The sequence below is a fragment of the Strongylocentrotus purpuratus genome, unplaced genomic scaffold, assembly GCF_000002235.5.
Source record: "Strongylocentrotus purpuratus isolate Spur 01 unplaced genomic scaffold, Spur_5.0 spur5_scaffold_6, whole genome shotgun sequence".
Taxonomy (NCBI): domain Eukaryota; kingdom Metazoa; phylum Echinodermata; class Echinoidea; order Camarodonta; family Strongylocentrotidae; genus Strongylocentrotus; species Strongylocentrotus purpuratus.
The window spans coordinates 10,162,603-10,186,686 of NW_022145612.1; the positions used below are offsets into that span (position 1 = coordinate 10,162,603).

Genomic DNA, 24,084 nt, shown 5'->3' on the forward strand with positions numbered 1-24,084 from the left:
GGAATCCCCCTTCTGGAGACCGGTGACTTCTAGCTAGAGATTCACAGTGACCGATCAACTGGACGAAGGTCAGTGATTACTGCCCAACTCACTGGAGCATGTTATTCTTGGTGAGTTCGGGGGTCATATAGGGACTCGTCCTACCAATGCTTATGCTGAGGGGCTTGTGTATGGAAGAAGGGCACAACACACACAGACACACTGGGAGAAACCTGTCTGCAAGAAGGCCTATGAGGACAGAGACTGTTTTTCCTAGCTACCCGTAGTCTGTTGTGTCCTTTTTCCTTATATATATGATGCTTAAAATTCTAATGAAAAGAAATTTACCACCTTTTGCCTAGCTTTGCTAAAGTCCCTTATGTATTTTCATTATTTATTCATTCATTTAAAAAAAAAAAAAAAAATCTATTTAAAAAATCATACTGACCGTTGTTTTAATATTTTTCCACTTTAGAATTAAAAAAAAAAGAACTAAATATAGGTAACTGTATCTGGAGCGTTAGGAGAAAATCTCAAAATTCACATATCCATACCCACATTCAGACTCTATGTATCCTCTCCTGTGGTTGATCAAGAAGCCATGTCTGTTTTCATGTCAATAACATTAATCTTTGTCAGTAATTGATGTTCGTATTGTCTTTTCGGTGCCAGAAGGGTACCTAGCACAGAGTTAATGCCCTTCTGGCTCTAAGCGGATGATATACAAAGCTAATAAGTAACACTTTCTGTCTCATTTTTATTCTCCTGTGATACATTACCATGCATCACACAATCAATTCCTTCTGTTTCTTTGTTGGTATTGTACACTTGTGTAAACATATAACATTTTACCTGTAATTTTGATTTGTGCCTTGAGGTTTACAGAACAGAAATCAATTTCATACATCCCAGATAATTTTGGACATGTACACTACCATCACCACAAAACAAAGATTTTGAAAACGGGAGGCAAAATTTATATTTTAGTAAACAACTAACCAATTAGAAATACACTCTTCCAAAGCTTGTTTGGTTGTAAGGATTTGATTTTCTGTATTAAAAAATATGTATATATATATATTCCCCACATCATAGTTGCTATCTTGCAATGAACAGGGAAAAAAAGAATTTGAAAAAAATATATGTTCTCTCTATGTTTTTTTTCTTTTCCTCTCCTTATTTATCGTTACTCTTGTTGTGAAGTCCCCTGGAGGAACTACCCATCTTGGAAGACTACGACGACCCACAAGCCGGTATCATGGAGGATCTTCTTCGGTGGAGCGCAAGCACGTCATAGACTGGAGCCCCACCAAGCCCGCCCGCAGAAAGAAACGTGGCAGAGAGAAGAGGCGAAGCAAGGAGACGGTGATACTAGAGAGAGAAGTGACAGTGATGGTGGTGGTGGGGGTGGTGGTGTCGGTAGTCGTGCAAGGAAAGACACGTGACACATCCCGAGCCAATGCTGTTCTCATGATAACGAACTCGATAAGAAAAAGACAATGACTGCTCGAGCAGAGGATTAATGACTGTAGTCGAGGATGGCTCTTGTCCAACTTGCATCCGAATCCTGATGTCATTTTCATTCATGGGATAGTGTTGGTTCTTGTTTGATTGTACATAGATAATCAGTATACTTAGTCTACACTTGTGTAATGAAATGCATGCATGAATTAAAATGTGTACATATGAAAAATGTTAATCACTAACGACTGAGAAATGGTAATTTTAAAGGCTTAGAAAAGATGACACAAGTGTTATGTGAACATATATTTTGATATTTTGTGATTTAGCAAGCTTCAAATCTTGCAAATGTGGTTGTATTATTAGTACTACAAGGAGATTGAAACAGCATTCAACTGTTGACGTCTTTGGAAAAATGAGGGGGTGGGTTTGTGGAGGAGAAAGATGCAAATATAAATATATTTTAGCATTAGGGTTAAATTGGAAGATAAAACTTGATCTGTTCACAAAATGTACACGTAATACATCATTAAGCTTGGCAGCTACACTAGTACATGCTGCTTTATATGTATTGTGAAGTCGGTGTTATGACCTAGCCATTAAGATTTTTGAAAAGGGAGGAGGATACATATTTTTTTATGATTCAACTTGTGATGTAAAGCACACAAAAGTCAGTGTCTGAATCACAATGAATTTAATGACTTGATTTGATTTTTTAACATATCAATATCACTTTGATCTCACAAAAATATTTCATTCATTGTGACATAATTCGTATCTTGCACTAAAAGTTGACTGGTAATGTACATTGATGGCAAAATTTAGGCGATAATAGAATCTCTTTGTTTGAATTTTCATTTGTTTTGTTTGTGATATATTTTTTAATCGTTGTAAAAAGTAATTGTCATTGTCATTTTTTGTTGTTTAATTTCTAATTCTTTAATTTCTATTTGAAAATTTTGACCAACTTTATTAATAATAATAATCACTTGATGAGCACATTGCAAACTAATTTGAGTGGAGTATATAATCCTTTAAATTGACCAAATTGTTCGTGTTTTGTGGCTATTTTTGATCTTGTACGTTGTTCATGGGCAAGTAAGATTAGTTTATTCATTTTCATCCTAAATCAGTATTCATTGTATGAAACATGTAGCCTTTGATGATGTTGGTGCAGTTTTCAAACCTCTATCAAGTCTACCAATAAATATTTTCATTTGTTCAGCTTTTGTTCTAAATATCACAGGGTAAATTTGATATCCAGTTTAAATCAGAGATAAAAATTAGAAATTTAACATTTATGCAACCTGGTGATATTGTTAGATTTCAGTCAAAATTGAAAATATTGGAATAGATTATGGAATCAATGGGTATAGTTTAGGAATGAGTTTTGGAATTCACTTCACAGATTAATACAACATAAAAAAGGGTGATTGGAAATTATAATTTAAAACTTATTCTTTTAAATATTTTATAGCATTGCCTATCTAAATATAAAGCTGCAATTAAAGCAAAGAAAAATTGATTCGAATTCTGTCCATCATTTATATATTTGTTGAAACATTAAGCTGGCTTAAAAGCTTTGAAAATGTTCACCATCTTGCAGCTTTATATTTGGAAAAATATGGAGTATTTGCACCAGGGAAATAAGATAAAAAGTATATTGTATAACATATTTTCATATACATGTATGTTCATTAAATACTAAATCATAGCTCTATTTCCAAAGTGTTGTGCCAATTTTTCTGAAAATGTTTAGACTCTGAATATTGTTTGACTTCCATGGGTCTAGTCCCTTATCTACATTTGTCTCCTTTTTTCTACTTTTTTTGTATAAGTATTATACACACATGTGGTGTGAATGTTTGGTCCTAACTTTTCAGCTATTGTCATACGTGTAAGAAATGAGGACATTTAAGAGCAAAGAAACAACCCTTGACAAGGAACATCTCTTTTGTGATATTCTTCCACACTAAAATGGTAAAAAGCACCAGAACCTTCTCGGTAATGTTACATGTTCACCTCTTTATACTCAGAATCTTAACAATTATGTATGTACATGTAGCTAGAGGAAGAAAGCACTTACAGACCTTATTTAAAATTGACCTGAAATGCAATTCAGATGATTCCTTTTTGTATTGCCATTTGATCATGAGATAATAATGATATTGCTGCCACAGCCTATTCCCCAAATTGAATTCTAAAGTTGCCAGTGTAAGATATTCATTGTAAAGCATTGTTTGTCAAAAAAATGTACTATATCTGTATACCTCATTTTGAATCTGTATCAGGTATATTTTTTATGTTTCCTTTACAGGTGAATACCCCGAACAATGACAAATTCCATTAAGAATTGATTGAAAGACATATGAATGTAAGTTTAATAGAGATAAATTCAACTTAATGAACAATGTTTTGCATAGACTGCGATCTGAACCAGTTATTGCAGAGTTGTGTGGTATCCCTAGAAGAGACCACAGATGATATGAAGCTAAGATTGAAATACCCGGTAGCTTTTTAGCCAACATGACATGATAACTATTGCAAGCTAGAGTTAAGAGGATGTGCTCTATTCACATTTGTATTCATTTCCCTGAATGAATATGGATAACGAATCCCTTCTCAGTAAAACTTATCTCATAATTTGCTATCATGTCACGTCATGTTGATCACAGAAAGGCATTTACTCCATGTCATAAAGTGCCAGAATATTTTTATAGAAACTAGAATGGTGCTGTCCTCCACTTTGTTAGAATCTAACCTTCTGAAAAGCATAGAAAAATTAAATTCTCTTCTACTGGCGATTGAATAATGAATGTTATCAGCTTCCTTCAGGTGTCCTGCACATATGTGGGGGTTCTGCTTGTATTAAATGAAAGGCAAGTGGGGATGAAAAATGTAGCTGTATGCAACAAGGTGCTAGGCATACTCGTGTATCTGGGTGTTATAGAATACAAAACTTTATTATGCTTTAAACAAAACGGTAAAACATGGTTTACTGCAGCGTATGTGAACAAGCCTTTAGACATCCCCAGGTGTTAGAAGTCTTCTATAACTTCTATATCACATCACAAAGTGCTGTGAGCATATATGGATACAAAAGAGAAGTATAGAGGGTAGTGTACATTTAGAGTATTTTGCCTTTTGTTGTCCAATCCGTCAACATTTTCTTGTATTCATGTTGCAGTCCCATTTTGACTATTTTTCTCTTCAATATAAGGAGGGAATAGGTATATTGGATTTTTTTTTTCCTTTTTATTTTGGAATTCGAGCCATGCAAGATTTGTTTCACTCATTTAGAAATATCTATGTAGGCTAGTGATTGTTACTTTCTCTCCACATTAAGACAAGATTATGACTACCGAAAATATCTGTTGCTTGTGAAGCACATTTTATTTCTAAAGTGAAGAGTTAAAGCACTTTGTTTATTTTTGTTTGTATGAAGTAAAAAAAAAAATCATGTATTGTGTGATGGACTTGTACTAAATCTAACATGAACAATCAATGATATTGTATCCGAGTAGAGATAAAATTGTATGAATAGTTACTGTAAGTGTAGTTTATTGCTTAGCAAATGTATCATGCTATTTTCTACGATCAAATGGAAAGTATTACCTGTGGCATATTAAGCCGACAGACTGTGCTGTTTATTTGGCTTCAAACGTATGTATCAATACTAAAATGTAGGTCTTATAGCAAAATAAAACATGAAGACTTGCAGCATAGTTCGATCTCTTAGTGTGTCATTTTGAATTGTGTCCTCTTTGATTTACTGTTAAAAATTCTGCCCATAATAATAATATTTGCAAAGAGCCTTGATGACACTAAGAAAGATATGAAGAGTACATAAGGAGGTTCATTTGATGTTTTGTGAGGGTGTGTGTGTTTTTATGTGACATTATCTCAAGGACTTTATAAAAAATGAATTCAAAAGGCAGTTTCAATACCATTTTTTTTGCCTATACAGTGCGTCCCAGATAAAACGAAACCCGAGGATTATCGATGTTTTATCATAACTTAATCACAATTATAATTGATAAAGGACACATATTTGGAAAGCTTAGGTCCTCTTCTTTCATTTGATGCAACTCGTAATGCATATTTCACGCATGAGTGATTAAAATCAATTTGAAGAGAGGAAACCGACAAGTCGTTTGGCGGGCGGTATCTGAATTTCAAAGAGAAAATCACTTTTCTAGAAAGTTGAGTTTCTTTCCTTTCATATGACACCTCATTCAGGAAAAATGAGCTAGGCTGCCTACCGTATCAACAAACGAAATTAACAAAAGACTCAAGTCCGTTTCGTTGACAATCAGCCGTAGACGAAAGACTTCATGCATGACTGATTGTCAACGAAACGGATGTTAATCACTCATGCGTGAAATATGCATCATAATGAGTTGCATCAAATGAAAGAGGAGGATCTAAGCTTTCCAAATAAGTGTCATTTATTAATTATAAATGTGATTAAGTTATGATAAAACATCGATAATTCTCGGTTTCGTTTTTTCTGGGACGCACTGTATAAATAATGTTCACAATTTCATGTTTAATATCATGCTCTTCATGTTTGCTCATTTCAAAAGGTACATGCAAAGGGCTACTGAAATTCCCTGTAGGTTAATTTTTTGAAAAGCTTTCTGATGGTGTGTCATAAATGATGGATTGAAATCAATTTCTAAAAATTGTTTTCATATCATGTTTTAAAAAGCTTTAACTTCACTAACTTTTCACTCAAACTTGAATAGCTTAATATGTCTCTGTAATTTCAATCATAAGAACCCAAAGAGAATCTACAAGCACGCTTTTCTTATTGACAGGCCTATTCTTTTTTTTTCAGATATAATTATGATTCATTTGGATTACTATAAATTTGCCATAGGCTGTTAATTACCTTTTGCTTAGTCATGGCAATGAAACTGTTATATAACAACAATTAAAATGCCATTTTAGATCAATTTAGATAATCGATATTGTTAATGGGGAAGTCCACCCAAGGTAGAAAGCTAGTGCAGAAAAGTGAGAGAAATGGTCAAGAGCATGGTCAAGAGAATGTTTGAGGAAGAAGTGGTAAAGGATAAATTTATTCATTAAAATTATATCAGTTAAGGAGAAGTTGCTTGGGAAAATTTTAAAATTCCCTTTTGAGAAACCATCCATTTGTATTATACTGAGAATCTGTTTTAAAAACATCTTTTAAGTTGTTGATAAAGGACTTTATGTATCTCCTAGTGTTGGGCTGTACAAAATGTGTGCAATAATTTTTTATCTGGGGCACAGGTTTGGTGAAATATTTCCTTTGGAGAAAATTGAATAGTTATTACAAACATGGAGAAATGCCTTCTAAGGAATTGAGATTTGCTGATTCTGTTAGATTGATTACATTAAGTTTCCTCAACTCCTCATCCGTTTCTGTCATTTTTCTGCTTCAGTAGAGTGTGTATCAAAAAAAGTATAAACTAAAAAATATCCTTCAAATTTTAATGTCATGACATTTGCATGATTTAAACAAAAATGAAGTTATGGGTGACGGTCCACTGTATTCAATCGCATGGCACTTAAAGTATTGACACTATTTTGCGCTTGAGCGAGGACCGACACATTTTGAATTACTCGCAAAAGTTAAGCGCAAAAATGTTTCAGCCTGGGATTGGATCAAATTGCAAATTAGGCAGTTATGGCATGTCTTTCAAAATTATCCCGTGTTCACTCAAGCGTAAAATATTGTCAATACTTTTAATGCCATCCAAATGAATAGACCCCCACCCATAATCATACGAAAAAAACATGCAGATATCTTAAAATTACAATTTGTGAGGATATTTACAAAGTGTGTACTTCTTTTGATAGGTATCCTATTAAATAATATGATAGAGGATCGCATCAGAACCACAATGATCACATCACATCACACCAATGAATTTCCCTCCAACCCCTCACCCCCTCCCCCCCCCCCCCTACCCCCAATGAGCGAAATATCGGTCAGCGCGATTTCCAAATTTTCAAACACCCTCCTTAAAATAATCCTGCGTACGCCACTGAATACAATGCCACAATAACGATAAGTGCGATCAAAGGGTCAAGTCTTTTGATTTGCATAATCCTCAAGTACCCACCCCCCCCCCCCCCCCCCTAAAAGAAAAACCCACCACCACCACCATCACCTCACCACCAACCCTCCCCGCATGTTTCTGCTGGTATCCTATCGGTATCGGGATCCTATCCGCCACACAAACTACGACCGCACGTGTATGTATGATTACGTCATACACCGTAGCGTATCGCATGTGTTTTATAATTTGTAAGCCGTATTAGTAGTACTGTGTGTCATTGTCGCCAATATTTGGCGTTGTTATTTCGTGCATTCGTTCACGAACATGACAGAACATACCACCCCATCTTAGAGTTTATAAGGATAAAAACAAGGATTGCCAGTTTTATTCTAGAAGAAGTAGATCTATTGACGGAAGCTCCCCGATTTTACACTACAATCAACATTCAGAAAAGATGTCGGCTGAGAGTGGAACGGGAGATGGACTCGCCGGTCCCGACGGCAGCGCTAGGCTGTCTGTCGTTGACTATGTTGTGTTCGTGATGGTGCTGGTCATATCGGCTTCTATAGGCATTTACCATGCATGTACAGGTGGAAAACAAAAGACCACTCAAGAATTCTTTGTGGCAGACAGGAAGATGCCATTTGTTCCAGTAGGATTTTCCCTGCTTGCCAGCTGGATGTCTGCTATCGCACTTCTGGGAACTCCTTCCGAGGTGTATGTTTACGGCACCATGTTTTGGTATATCGGAGGGAGTTACATCTTCATGTCAATCATAACTGCAAATGTATTCATCCCAACATTTTATAATCTTCGCCTCACTAGTGTCTATGAGGTAATTTTTCAAGCATTCATTTGTTAAACGTAAAGGTACAATCATATTCTAGCGTGGTAATTCAGCATCAGATGCGAGTTAGAAATTAGATTTATAGAACGGGTTAAAAATAAAATGATTGTTGTGAAGAAGGCAAATGAGAAATTTGCCCCCTTTGTTTCATCCATGACTCACTTTGTTCCATGCTTACATACACTTATGTCATGGGCTAGAATAATGAGAGAAAAAAGAAAGGTTCAGAAGAACATAAATTTAGGGCACCGGGCCGGGAGAGAGAAGACTACAATTTGTATACTGAAAAAGTTGTACAGTTTTATATGTTTTATATCAATGTCTCCAACCTTTTGGATACATTTTTAACTGTAGCCCCAAAATTGAATGCAAGTAGTTTGTGCTTAGAAAACAATATACTCCACAAGTATACTATATTGTTCAGTGCATTGCTGAATACATGTCCTTGTCCAATGAAAGACTGAGAACGTAGCTCGGGATGGATGAGATTTATACTCGTGAAGTCATATAATCTGTTTTGTAAGTTGTGTTAATGTCAACACTGTTATCAACTGCCCCTAGCCTATGAATTGGCAAGTTGGTTTTTTATCAAAAAGCAAATAATGTAGTATTTAGGAATGATAAGGACTGTAAATTCTTTTATTAACTGGATTCACAAGAGGTTGCTAGAAATCAGTTCTGTGTGATAATATGACTATTTCTGAAGCGATACTACTTTACGGGGTACAGTATTTTATAAGTGTGATAGACCTCCTTATACTTTAATAAAGGCTCATGCAAATTCAACATTTTAAAGTATAAATGTAAGAGAAAGGTCTTAAAAAAATGGGAATACAGTGCCAGATCACTAGAACATTATAGAGTGTTTTGCTCACTTGAAATTTTAATGAAATATTGAAGCACTTTTGAAGCTGTTCTTTTTTAGAGAGAGAGGGAGGTTATGGTCAGGTTAAGATCTGATTGCGTACAGTATACAGAGGAAGGGTTATTGATCCAAGAAAGCCCAGTATAGTTTCACCTGCTCACAAGATCAATAACTGTGTGACGTACTGAGTAATTAGATTCCATGTTCCATCCTTGTTTGTCTTGCCCTTAACCTCGTCCTCTCTCTCTCTCTCTCTCCCCTCTCTCTCCCCTCTCTCTCCCCCTCTCCCCCTCTCTTCCCTCCACCTCTCTCTCTCCCCTTCCTCTCTCTCTCTCTCTCTCTCTCCTCTCTCTCTCTCTCTCTCTCTCTGGAGCTACATTTTAATGTATCAGTTTCTTTCTCTGTCTCTCTATACATCTGATAGATGGTTATAAATGTACCTGTATCTTCCTTTCTCTGCCTTTCCCTGCGTGTATCCCGTATCTGCCAGAAGATTGCCACAGTTTATCTTTTTTGGTCTCCTCCAGCATAGGCCTACATGTGTCTCTTTTCCATTTGTCCCTGACTCCCTATACAACTGTCTGTCTCTCTTCTCTGTCTTTCTCTTAATTTCATATTCTTCTTTATGCATCTCTTTCACATTATAAAATTAACAATACAATCATTACTTTCTTGAATGTTTTCAGTCCCTCCCATTTGTCAGTTTCAATCAGTGATCAATTTTTTTCCCTCTTCATTCCAGTATCTTGAGTTGCGATTTTCTGTCGCAGCCCGTCTTATTGGGACTACAGGTTTTGTAATATACATGGTAAGTTATAAATCATGTTACATGTATGTATTGCAGAAGTTCAGGTCTATATACAATTATACATGTACTTGCAATATCTCACCTTACCAGCATTACATGTATGATCCAGATCCGATTGTGATTTCCAATTATGTGTATTGGAAAAATATATTATCATTGTTATTGCTCCAGGCATTAGTACATGTAGTCATCATCAGCTTTGTCTCTTTTTGAAATATACATCTGAAGTTTTCTTTCTAGAATGACATCAGCTTTTAAAAGCCTATTTATTGAGAGATTATTTGTGTTGACTCCCTATTCCGTGTTTGTATTTGTATTTTTTTCCTCTTTTTTTTCGCACTGAACGCAATTTGGGCTTTTTTGTTTGTTGTATTATTCGGTGTTTGTATTAATTCCATACGTTTAAAGGCATTAAATGTACTTTGGCCAAATTCCAATACAGAGATATATTTTTGGTAACATTCAACATGTTCTTGGTGAATTAAAAACACAACACAAACAATTTGTTTACATGTAGATAGCATTGTAGATTTGATACACATATATTTATTGATATTAATTTTCTATTATTAGGTGATGTACATGTCCATAGTGCTGTATGCCCCTGCTCTGGCTGTAAACGCAGGTATGTACATGTAGTCTCATCTCTTTTACATCCATTTAAAATACTGAATAACAGGCATTTAATATTTATACAATTTTCTGGCGTTTGAGCATGAGTGTTACTGCATCGATAATCATACTCACACAGATTGTCTAATGCCTATTTTTTATTTTGTTCAGTGACTGGTTTTACTCTGTGGGGGTCTGTTCTCACTGTTGGCCTGGTGTGTGCATTCTATACTGCATTGGTAAGTATACACACTAGGATATATGCAAATATATGGCTCTGTGAAATATCATACCCTTGTCATGTCAGGGGAATCATAATATATCAAGAAAAGGGAGAAGAAAGAGCTTATCTAGGCCTTCAATTGTGTAGCATTTATGGTTAAAGTGTAGAATTGTTTAGCAGCCTGTATTTTGTGCTTAATCCTTGTTTTTCCAAACCATGTGCCCATACATACGATGTATACTCCTCCCCACGGGCCACTGACTTCTTTGTAAGGTAATGTACAGGTGAATACAACTGGTTTCTTACAGGTATAACAATGAGTTAGGATTCTAAATCTGTTTTAGAGTAATTTATGTGAAGGCCAACTGTTTGTAGTTTTCATTGTTGCATTTTTGTTGGAATGTCGTCTAACATTGAAGAGAATAGCAGGATTTGTTGTTGATACGATATGTGATAGATAATGTGATAAAGGTAGACTATACATGTGATGATGTGACTCCCGTCCCCAGGTGTTAGCAACTTTTTTTGTGTGTGTGTTGCAATTTAGAGACTTCTTAATTCACTTTTTTTTTTTTAGGGTGGGATGAAAGCAGTGATCTGGACGGATGTCTTCCAGACCCTTATTATGGTGTCCTGTCTCATAGCTGTAATCATCCATGGTTCGGTCAAGATGAATGGCTTTGGTAATGTCTGGCGCATCAACGATGAGGGCGGTAGAGTGGTCTTTGATGAGTAAGTCCACTTTCTTGACCTAAAAGTTTTTCTTTTTTCTTGCAAGAGACAAAAAATGAGAGTGAATAATATAAAATAGTATTGAAATTCTTCTTGTTTGAGATGTAATTCATTTTGCCTGATGCATTTGTCCAATGAGGTCTGATAATGTGAGTTATTTCTTTCCAGAGATGCTAGGTCTAGAAAGTTACTGATTTTCTGTTTTTGTATGTGGTAGACAGTGAAAGGCCACTGTTTCGTTTATGGGTCTATAGGTTCAAGTTTTACATTATCTACACTTTGCTAATAATCCTGTACTTATTTTTATTTTTGATAGGAAATGAAAACAACTCTTACTTTTGAAATAACTTCCTTTTTTTAATGAAAATAATGTACATGTGAATTAGATTTTACCAGGAGATGTGACTTGGAATTTTTATTACTGAAGTTTTTCTTGGATTATTGAATGATGTTTGTTATCTCTCACTGTCTTTCCTTTCCTCACTCCCTCCTTCCCCTTCCCTTCCCTTCCCTTAATATCTGGCAGTATACGAGTAAACCCTACCATACGTCACACTGTATGGTCTCTGGTATTTGGTGCTACATTCAATTGGCTGGCTACCTTTGGTTGTAACCAGGCTTCTGTCCAGCGCTACCTGAGCTGCCCCACCCTCAAAGCGGCCAAATGGTATGCAGAAAGGAGATTATGAATGCGTAGCGATATAATTATGGGGGTTGGCTTTGTTTTGCAACAGACTGAAACCTTACAAGGAAACAAGGGACTTATTGCAAAAAACTTACGATTGATGGTAACCTTGCCGTCAATATTAACTACCATGGCAACATCACTCAATGGCCAATCAAATCAAGATTTCCATAGAAGTTACCATTAATGGCAAGGTTACCATCAATGGTAAGTTTTTTTGCAACAAGACCATGATCTATTTTTTCCCAATGGTGTATTTGATTAGAAATACTAGTTGAAATCAGAGTGATTAATGACTTTGTTCATATCTATGAGCAAACTTTGGAATAGCTCTAATTGCCAATCATAGATTGATGATATACATAGTTACAAAAAAAAATGATTATCCATGTTCATCACTGAATATTTGTATGTTTGACAGATCAATATGAACTGGGCGTTATAAATTTTCAGTCATGATTTTAAAACTTAATGAATTTTACATAGATGTATAATGACTTATATGCAGTCTCTTTATTTTTGCTTTTGTTGTTATGATTGGAAGGTTACTTTTCAGGAGACATAGGGTAATACATTAATATTTGTTTTTGGTGCTACAAAGTCAAAGTTGATGCCTAAATACTGTGAATGTGTACGTGTGCTCATGGTCCAGAAATAGCAACATATGGATATATTTTTTAATTTGTCAGCGATAATGTCTACTGACTATACGAATGTCTGCAATACATTGCATTAATAATTTCTGATAATTGCATTATTCCTACTTTAATTGAGACTTGGACTAAGGCCCTGTTTGAAATTTTTGTGTAAATTCATCAGAATTATGACATACTTTCATCAAACTATCTTTCACTTTACAGGTCCATCTACCTAAACTGCCCAATGCTGTTTATATTTGTATCTCTGTGTCTCATGTGCGGTCTGGTGATGTTTGCAGTCTTTGCTGACTGTGACCCTATCAAAGCTGGCTACATTACAAATGGCGATCAGGTAAATCCAAGATTGAGATCGAAAGAGGATTAGGAAGAATTAAGTTTGGCAAATTTCAACAAGGTTTTCATTTGATTTGCCTTTGTTGTAATCCAGGCGGGACCTCTAGGCTTGCCACTGCAGAGAACGATGTTAGACTCCACTAGTAATCTTTCCAAGTACCAACATTTGTTGGAAAGCTATATTTTTTATGTTTATTGTTGATATTTGAAAGCTTCATTGTTGTGGGAAGTACAATTAAAACTTTCAAAATCACATTACTTGAAAATTCATCAAGTTGAAACAAGATTTCTTATTTACAATGTCAGATTAAGTCTGGAATTCCAGAAGTCTCATATCAAGAATTGAATACAATCTCTTTGCCAATCATACAATCTGATAGTACCACATTTTATTGTTACATCCGCTATTTTCAGTAACCTCTTACTTTTATTTTACATAGGTGCTATCAAACCTAATGCTTGTACAAATCCTCTCTAGACCTGTTAATGGCTACAGAAATGTCTTACTTCAGGGTCATAAGGTCTGATATAAATGGGTTGTGGAAGTACTCAGTAACAGCATGGGAACAATGATAGGAAAAGAAGAGCTATTAATGTCTTGTGAAACTACTGTTCTTGCTAAACAAATAGTTGGAGGTAGTTATAACACCAGACTGATGTAATCTTGAGCCATTCAGCTTAGAATAGATGTTTCTTCAAAATAAAAGAGTGGTTTCCTAAGTACAGACATGACCCTATAATGTAATATAATCCTTGATTACTTCATATCTTAAGAAATAAAAGAGAGTATTTGTTAGTAAGTATTCCATTAGATGAAAGCATGAAAGGTATCGCATAACGCTCTACATTTGTTATGCACAAACATGCAATCAACAACCTCTTTTGCACTTTATAATGCGTACAAAAGTGAATTAGACAAGGCATGGGATCACAAATACCCTCAATTTTCATATAACAAATATTGCATGCACCGTTGTTCAATAAAACATATATTCACCTCCAGTAAGTGGGGCCCCGATGGCTCAGTGATAGAGCAGTGGTCTTGTAACCGAGAAGTCCTGGGTTCAAAACCGATTTGATGCACAGGAGCCCTTTGGTAAGGCATTAATCCTCATTACCAAGTCCTTAGGGGAGGACTTTAACATTACTTTCATTGCTTTCTTAACAGTCAAGTAAAACAAACCAACCAACCAACCAACCAACCAACTTCCGATAAAGAATTTCCTGCGTGCCATTATATTTCAACCTTGGCCTATGGCCTTGGTAAAGTATTACATCACTCAGGAAAATCTGAATAAGTTGGTTCATATATTTTGTTATATTGAACACTGGAACATTTGTATAATATCTTGTCATTAACAGTAAATCAGCACTACATGGGATCCAAATTTTATTTTCAGCTAAAGTAAACCTTCATCTACAAACACAAAACAAACTTCTTTATTTTATAATGAAAACACCCTTATCACCATCCAATTTGCAGCTCCTTCCCTTCTACGTTGTGACTCAGCTAGGCTTTCTACATGGATTACCAGGTCTCTTTATTGCAGCCATCTTCAGTGGAACTCTCAGGTTAGTCGTCGTAACATTGTGGGAAACAATTTTTTTGCAAATTGTGAAAGTTAGCAGTAGGGATATTGTATTTTGCATTGGGGTTCATGAGATTAAATGTCATTGTAAACTTTTGTATAATACAGTTTTATGATATGATATACATGTAGTCCTATGCAAAGTAATGTGGGCAAAATGGCTGTATTGATTTCAAACAAAGATTGAGTGACAATTGTTGGAAATGAAATGACTAATTTAAATATTGGCTTTTTTTCTCTCCATTTTAGCACCGTATCATCTGGTCTCAACTCATTGGCTGCTGTGACAGTTGAAGACATCATCAGACCAATCAAGAAAGATCTCTCAGATGCAAAGAGAACCACAATATCGAAGATCCTTGGTAGGTTCAGATACTAAAATCTTATGGAACTTCCATCAGGAGAAATCACATCTACCAATTTTTTTTCTTATTTTCTCACTCTTGATTACAAAAAAGTTTCAACTCATCAGAACTCTCTCTCTCTCTTTCTCTTTCCTTTTCTCTCCAATCTTATAGTCTAGCATTCTGTTAGATTTTATGTGTATTATTCTTATATGTTAGTTTTATACTGTTCTTACCTTTGCTTGTGAGCTTTGGTGATATTCATTATTTATATTTCCATGTACTACATTTTTATCCTGTTCAGGACCATGATGTAAAACAGATTTTGTATCTACAATGTATATCTGATTCTTGTTATCCTGAATAAATATATTTAAATAAAAAAATATATAAAAAAATAGACAGGAAAAACAGACATATTCTTACTCAATGAATGACCTAGGTGTGGTATGACATTTTACTTGTTTACGCATACCCTACCCCTCCATTTGTTGTTCTTTGGCTTGTATGTTATATTTATATTTAAAATCCACATCAAAGAGAAATTTGCTATAGAAATAATCATATCCAATTCACAAGACAATCTATACTTCTTGTTTTTGTTTTCCAGCAATCCTGTATGGACTCTTAGCCATTGGGATGGCCTTTGTAGCATCCAAGCTGGGCCCTCTCCTCACTGTCGCTATCGGTTTGATGGGCATGATAGGAGGACCATTGCTAGGCATGTTTACACTGGGCATTGTCTTCCCTTGGTCAAACAATAAAGTGAGTATGAGCAACATTCAACGACCTTGGAAAACGCCATTCAAACCAACAACAACAACAACGTATGATCTTGACGTTTAAAGTGGGTGGGTTGGCAGCTTCCATGCGCAGAAGATCATAACTCCCTGACACCAGACATGGTGGGAATACCATTAATGGGTGTACAAGTCTGCACACAGCAAACTCGTAGTTCATTCAACAAATACCTCCTTGTCTTTCAGAGCACTTTCGAATAGTGCAAATGTCAGATAGGGAATTTACTAAATGGGGAAAAGTCAGAGCATTACATAAAGCTTGATAGTCTTAAAATTGAAGGCTAATCCTGTTGATTGACAATGTTCCCCTTGAGACTCCACTTGAATGTGGCAAAACCACAGCAGGTTTTTAATGATGACATAAAGTGTAATATGCTTTACATTACTGTATTTTATAACACAGAGCTTGGTGAATAAGGCAAGTCCTTTGTTGAGCGCAGTTGCCATTCATTTACACATTTTTTTTTAAACGCCACAGCTTTTTTGTGGCAGTTTGGCTCGCCATATCTGAACAAGCCTTTAGTGATCAAATTTACAAGGCCTATTGCGTGTACCCGTAATTCATACATTGATGATCTGGAACAAAGTGGACTCTTTTTATGGAGGAAGAAAGTTATTTATTTCCAATCACTCTCTTGATTATGATTAGTAAATTATTGTATGTTAATTAGTGATTTTAATTGTAGTATTGGAGTAAATTCAGATCACATGGTTCTTTTAAGTGATCTTATTCTGTAAATCAGAAGCATACTGCACACGATGTCAAACAAGTAAAAAAAAAGATTTTGGACCAATATGCCCACACATGCATTTCAACGTTAACTCCAAGTGAGTGTACATGTAAATATGAAATGGGAAGTCATTTCCCTTCTTTGGCTCTTCAATCCTTAACCACTTGCATATTTTCTATGGTGCATGGCCAAGTTCATGTATTCTAATGATATGCTCAATATGTATAATTTTGTGACCGCTCCTCTATAATCTATGTTTTTATTATCCCTCTTTTTCAGGGTGCTATTGTTGGTGGTTTGACTGGCTTTGCCTTCTCTTTCTGGATTGGGATTGGAGCTTACGTCTATCCTCCAATGGCCGACAAGCTTCCCACATCTATTGATGGATGTTTTCTGACCAACATAACTGACATAACAACCGACATTCCTTTGTATCTATTGGCCAATGTTACCTCACTTCCTGACATGGTACCTGAACCATAGTAAGCATATTTTCATTTCTTTGTAATTCTTTTAAATTATTTCACTTTCTTTGCTATGCCACTCAAATGAAATTTGTCTGCCACATTTTGTAGGTGGAAAGGGGTGGATTTATCATTGGATTTTAAAATATCTAGTGTAAAACTACTCCATACAGGTGTCAGAGGTTTTGTCTAGTAGCCAATTTACCTACTGTCTACTGGAACTGGGTGGTTTCTGTATTTAGCCTATGGAAATGAAAGAATTCAGTAGCCAATGGGTTGAGACCTACACAGGTTATGTCATTCTTTTGTAATAGACAGTGCAAATCCTTGTGATAACTGGTGCTTATTGTGTATGCCTATTGACACTATTTTCACACCAGTGAATATGCCACTCGGGCATTCATGTCATGTGAAATGTTAATAAAATCTGTATTTATTGATTTAAATAAAAAATACTTAAAGTGTATGTTATCATAGTGCTATGTCAGAGGAATGAAGCTAAGTTGTTGTGGAAGTAGTAAATGGGAGTTTTATTGAAGTACAATAGTAGACCCCAGATTGATTGGAAAAAAAGTTGTAAACTGTTTTTGTTTCTCTGTACAGTCACAAAAGGAAATACTGTTTCATGAAGTTTAGAATTGTGACAGTTCAATGATGACAAGCGCTCGTTCTTCTAAGTCATTATTTGATTATGCTACTCAATTGCAATCAAACAAATATGTATCGAGTTCACCCTTTTTTGTAATTGATCTCAATTATTCCATGTTCTTTCTTTGTCTTTATCTGGAATGTTAGCCCACGGATAGCCAAGTTCTACAGTATATCCTATCTATGGTATAGCTTCACTGCTATGTCAGTGGTGCTGTTTGTTGGTCTGCTAACCAGCTTCCTCACAGGTAAGCTAGCTACTACAGGAGTGAGAAACCGCTGGATAGGGTATCTGGATCTAATCACATGATATGAGGTTTTAGTACCCCTCTACCTATGATTAGCAGTTGCTTCAAAAAAAGTGGAGAGTGAATAAGGGATATCTAGAAAATTTATCTGCATTTTGTGACATAGTCAATGGTATTTAATATCACAAAGCAAGATAAATTTTTTGTGGATATATGTCCTTAATGTGTATAGGTTTAAACTCTGAAAAACTGCAATAAGCAAAAATGCAATGCTTGTAGTACAAAGTTTACACATGTTTTGTTTTGTTTTGTTGTTGTTTTTTTTTTTTTTGGGGGGGGCACCACCAGTACAAAATACTTTTACATTAAACAGGAATCAGCTCACTTTAAGAAGAATGGTGTCAGATGATTTACATGTAAGGGATCTTAATTAACAAAATATGCAGACAGCGAGGATCATTCATGATTCCGTATTCTTACTCACTTTTAATCATGCTGAAATGTAAAGTACATAACCGTATAATATCTCCTTCATATTTTAGCCTGAAAATATTATGTATAACATTGAGAAGTCCATTCTGCTAACCTCCATATAGCTACGTTTATTTTAATTTGTGCAAAATATTGAATTTGTTTCAGGAAAGGGGTCACTGTTTTCACTGTTACTATTACAAACTATCTTTTATGGTTACTCTTTAAAAACCCAGTGCACAATTCACTCCATGAGATAGATATGTATGTACCAACCACAGCCTTCAATCTGTTATCTTTGATAATTCTCTTGTTCAATCAGGTGCAACCAGACCAAGTGAGTTGGATCCTAGGTTGATCTGCCCCATCTCAAGGAAGCTCTTCTGTTGCTTCCCTGCTAACTGTAGAAGGAAGCTCGACTGTGGAGTCAACTTTGATGAGGTAATCAGTGTGAATGTGAGACAGTATGATGTGTGTACTCTTTAACGTATGACAAGCATGTAAAAGAGAGGTCAACATTTCAGTGATACATACTTGTTTTTATTTTTGGAACTTGTACAGACTTTGTCTATATTTTTTACTCTTAATGTTTTCTTTATTTTGTCATTCATCCATCTCTTATCTAGATTGACCAAAGGAGTGGAAATGCATTTGACGGGGATGAGAAGAATGATGATGCAAACAATTACTCTATGTTGGATCAGAAGGAAAATGGAAGAGCGCCATCTCCTGTTGTTGAAAGCACACAATTTTGAAAAAGGCTTGCCGATATAAAATGTGTTTTTCTGTTTGATTTTAAGGGAAAGTCTAGGATTAAGATTTGAATGAACAAGGAAATATTTATTTGAAACTATTGCTGAAATGTAGTGCTCATTAAATGTTTTGTAGTGATAACATTTATTGAATAAAGGCAAATGAAACAGTGTGGTTGCATAATTTTTTTTATTCAGCTGGTTTCCTATGTGTTGAAGTTCTGGCAATCGTTTTATGTACAGGTACACATACTACAAATAAGTAGTAAATTTCACTATTTTTTTTGTAATTTAGTGTCTAAGATGGTTACATTGGAAATGAGTGAGAAGCTATTCAATGTTGTATGATCTGCCGATTTAGGATATGCTGCTTTTTAAAAGTTATTTCATCATTTAATTTAATGAATAAAGACAAATGAAACAGTTTGGTTGCATAAGTCATTGATTTAGCCGGTTTCCTATGTGTGGAAGTTCTGGCAATTGTTATGTGTACAGGTACACATATTGCAAATAGGTAGTGAATTTCGCTGATTTTTGTTGTAATTTAGTGTCTAAGATGGTTACATTTGAAATGAATGAGAAGCTCTCTAATGTTGTATGATCTACCGATTCAGGAGAAACTGCGTTGTAAGTTATTTTATCATTTAATGTTGTTCTTCTTCATATTGTGGATTGATTGTCTCTATCCTGCACATGGCATGCTCATATGTATCATGTTCATCATTATTTTTGTGCAGTGGGGTGAAATTGTGAGTAATGTTTTATTTTGCAATCAGGGCTCTAAACTAATTCACATAATTACTCTCACTGTTGTGATCATACAATATTTGTATAATATGTTTTGCAGTTTTGTTCTCTCGGGTACTTGTGTCGTATTTATTTGCACAAAACAAAAGGATTTTTTTAATTATCCATTAGTCGTTCCATCTCTTGGATTATCCCTGTTATCATTATACAAACTTGTCTCAACACAATAAGTACAATTGTGTAGATATCTATAAAAGGCAGGTGGAAATGAAAGAAAAAGTAGCTGTATGCACATGGAAGTCTCCTAAGCATATTTACTGTACTCATATCTGTGTTATATGACTCAGTCAGCATAGATGAGACTGATACCTGATTCACAATAGACCAAACTTAACAAGACATTACCCCCAAATGGCCAAGAGTTTTGTTTGGAGTTGGTTTAGTCTTGGTTGGCAGTGTGACTTGGATGGAAGATACAGAAATGGGAAGTGCACTCACTACCTTAATGTCATTTTACTTTGTCACCAACTTTTTGAGAGTTGGTTTACCATGTTACGTTTAAAAGAGGTATAGAATACCATAATCAATTAAGCATCTTAAGCTTGATGACTTATACATGAATGTCTTGCATTTAAGGATTTCCTGCCCAGAAAAATGAATAGAAGAAAATAAATGAAAAAGAAAAAAATAATCAAATAATAATCCTGCCCTAGGGTATGGGGACTTTGGCTGATTTGTCCATTGAAGCACGGTATTTGAGAGAATGGTATGTATGCATTTTTCCAAGTATTTGTATTATCTTCAGGATTTGTTATGTATTCCATCCTTGTACATGTATTTGTTTAATTTGTGATACTGAATTCAAAAATAGATAATTCATTACTGTCTTTGTCACTGAGTCCATCATAATAACTGTTCACCTGCAATAAAATGATGTGTGTAAGTGTAAAGAGAAGCCTTTGTGTAGTATATATCTTCTCTCACAGATATATTTTCGCAGTATGGATATGATGTCATAAAATGACTGTAAACATTTATTCCCTGTTTATTATTGGATATCTGGAGACGCAACCTGAACATTTGTGGATTCGATATTTCCGTGATAAAGCATTACATTTTTTTTCTTTAAAATAAAAGATAGTATACATTGCATGGGAGTAAGTGTCGAGTTTGTGATATACTGTGCCCCATCTTATAAAGAGTTGAGATTGATCTGAATCAATTCCTATTCCTAGTCCTCCAATCAATTACAAGTTTACACTCTCTTATATCTTATGTACAATTGTGATTGATATATTAAATTGCAAATAAGCTGAGATTAATCGCAACTGTTTATAAGACGGACCTTTATGATGAATGCAATAAAACATAGTATGTCCACTTTAAAATCTGTAATCATTACTTTTTTACTTGTTTTTCAAACCTTTTAATTTACTCTATAGTTTCTATTCTTGCCAGTTGCAAGCAAATTATAGTTTTCATCATGAATATAACATTTTTATGGTTATGGAACAATTCAGGCTGTATTTCAAATTTTGATACTTTTTTTTCTCTATTAGTTAACCTAACTTTAGGTAACTGCAATGCACATTAACTATTGTTCAACTAACAACTAGTTTGTTTTTGTTTTTGTTTTATGTATCCCATAGTTGTATTTTTACACTTGTCAGCACCACAGACAATAAAACATGTTGAAACTCAGGACTAGAAAAGCTTGACAGGGTAGAGTAATTATGTGATTGAATTTGATTGATATGAGTGATTTGAATTACTTCATATCAAGGGTTAGTTGTTTGCCAGATAACATGAGGAGCACAATTCCTATATCTTTTGAAGTAAAGCCTTAGAAATTGAGTTATTGAGGTAACATCGACGGACGGCATTTTATGGGAAAATTAAAAGGTGAATGTATTCCAACAGAAAGAGGAATAAAGGTTGTCTTGATATTGTAATCAAAGAAAAAAGGCAATGGAAATAGGTTATGTATGACTGCAAGTTTGCTATAGCCTACCAGTAATTCTCTATTAAAATGCAGTTATAATATCTGTTTTAATTATCAGTTGAGAGCCAGTAGGGCGTTGACTCCTATATTTTAACACAGGGTTAGCACCATTCTAGCTCCCAGCTAATGGTTCTCAAAAGCTCATCACCTCAGGAGCTCAAATTCCACATTTAGCACATTTTTATTGTGGACATGTACAATCATACTACATTGTTTTAGCAATATAAATCAATGGTTTGAAAACAAAGCTATATTCATATACTTGGGAATGTTTTTATAAGGATGGAGGGAGCTCACATTTCGTTCATGATACAGTATTGGAAGAAACCCATTTTGGTGATCCCCAGGAAATGGGATGTTTATTTTTATCATATGATGTCCCCATCATGACAAAGTAGATTTAGGGATTGCCTGATACACACTGTATTGACAGGAATGGAGTATGTATCTATGTTATTGAAGAAAGGTTGTGATATATGATGTGATAGCTTCCAAATACAAGAGAATTCAAAGTAGACTTTTGTGCCTTGCTTACTCGTCAGATATTTGTTTCTGATTCATATATTTTCTCTTATAACGTGTTTTGATAAATCAGTATATTTTTGTAAAGTCCAATTTTAAAAAATTCTGACACTCTTACACATTAAAGAAATAATCAATAATCACACAATGTAATATAAGCATTCATATGATATTACTGTAATTGAAATTATTATTTAATAAATAATAAAGTTTGATATGAAACGATAGCATATTCATAGAAGTTATGTAATTAAAGTCTAATACAAAGAGAATGTCGATTAACTGGCAGAATCTAGTGACACAAAAAAATCAAAGTGTTGGGCATTATGTTCTATGTTTCAAATAAAGTACATGTACTATGTTTTATGTTGTAGCCTTGAAGTTGTGCAGTAATAATTATGTGTGATTGATAATAAAGCATTCTGTGACTTTAAATGAGCTACATGTGTTTTATTTATGGGATGCGGACGGGTACTGTGTATTTCAATGTTTTCACAGGCAAGTGAAGAAAGTGTGAATTGTGATATGCAGAGTTGATACATTTTTTTTAAAGAAAAAAAAAAGGGAAATTATGTTAATGTCCATTCAGTAGACTATTCGCCATCAGTTCACTGACTCTATCGTCCATGGGTATGAAAATCATGTTTAGAGTGTTATAAGACTTCCTGTCATTATGTTCCTATTTTATGTGCATTTGATGTACATGTCCGTCAAATGATATTGTGCACTTTATGTTTTAAAACCTTTTAATCTCTCGTGACTGAAGGTTGTTTTCGACCCACTAATTATTATAATTATGTGATATGCTCTGACTTAAAAAAGGCATATTTTTCAAAGTTCAGAATAGGCATAGGAACTTTAGTTTAAAATGCATTTTTGTATATTGTTAGACTCCAGGGTTAATGAACTGGCAAATGGTGCTGAGTTAGAATAACATACTTTGAAAAAATCATGACGTTCATCCAACATTTTTTTCCCTGTCCCTCTCTCGCCTGTGGGCCGGATGTAGTTTCGAATCATATTACATGATGTAGCAAGGACGTTTATTTACAAAATGAATAACATTGTTCCATGCAGGCATGCCCTGCAGTGCTATGCTCATATTTTGTTTGCAGCGTCAGAAAGCTGTAAAAATACTGAAGTTCATATAAAAAATTGACTGTGTTGTCATATGTGGCCTTAAGCATGGTATATAGCTGTGTAATGTCTGTTTTTCTACAAATAACATGAAAGGAGTTTTGGGGGATGAATGTCCGGGTGTGAGATACAGTGTATATTGATTTGTCCAGATGGATCACTTCAAAATTGAATTTAGATTGAAGACCATGTAGTCGACTCTGACTTTCCAATAAGTTGTAAAATGCATGTTTTTCTCCAAATTGAATTCTTAGTGCACTATCCTGAATTTCCCATGTGGCATTCGGTCTGATTTCGTGTGTGTTTATACCCCGTTTCCTCTCTGACCAACACTTCTCTGTGTTCTCTCTCTCTCCCTCTCTCTCTCTGCTC

General features: G+C 34.9%; 2 protein-coding genes across 5 annotated transcripts in view; both read left to right on the top strand.

The window, feature by feature from the left end:
- LOC576433 (signal transducer and activator of transcription 5B) overlaps positions 1–5,165 on the top strand; it is a 37,697-nt gene extending 32,532 nt beyond the window's left edge. For all 4 annotated transcript variants that reach the window (XM_011683407.2, XM_011683408.2, XM_011683406.2 and 1 more), the window contains exon 24: positions 1,183–5,165. In XM_011683407.2, coding sequence (XP_011681709.1) covers positions 1,183–1,276 — 94 coding nt within the window. In that variant the 3' untranslated portion in view covers positions 1,277–5,165. The remainder of the gene's footprint in view (positions 1–1,182) is intronic.
- Positions 5,166–7,721: 2,556 nt separating this feature from the next.
- LOC582008 (sodium-dependent multivitamin transporter) lies at positions 7,722–23,010 on the top strand. The gene is made up of 14 exons (XM_781985.5): positions 7,722–8,328; positions 9,948–10,013; positions 10,587–10,638; positions 10,797–10,864; positions 11,426–11,580; positions 12,107–12,247; positions 13,126–13,255; positions 14,741–14,829; positions 15,096–15,208; positions 15,801–15,955; positions 17,001–17,203; positions 17,981–18,081; positions 18,875–18,993; positions 19,179–23,010. The coding sequence occupies exons 1-14, from the start codon at positions 7,948–7,950 to the stop codon at positions 19,305–19,307; spliced, it is 1,902 nt and encodes a 633-aa protein (XP_787078.3). The 5' UTR covers positions 7,722–7,947; the 3' UTR covers positions 19,308–23,010.
- Positions 23,011–24,084: the final 1,074 nt, after the last annotated feature.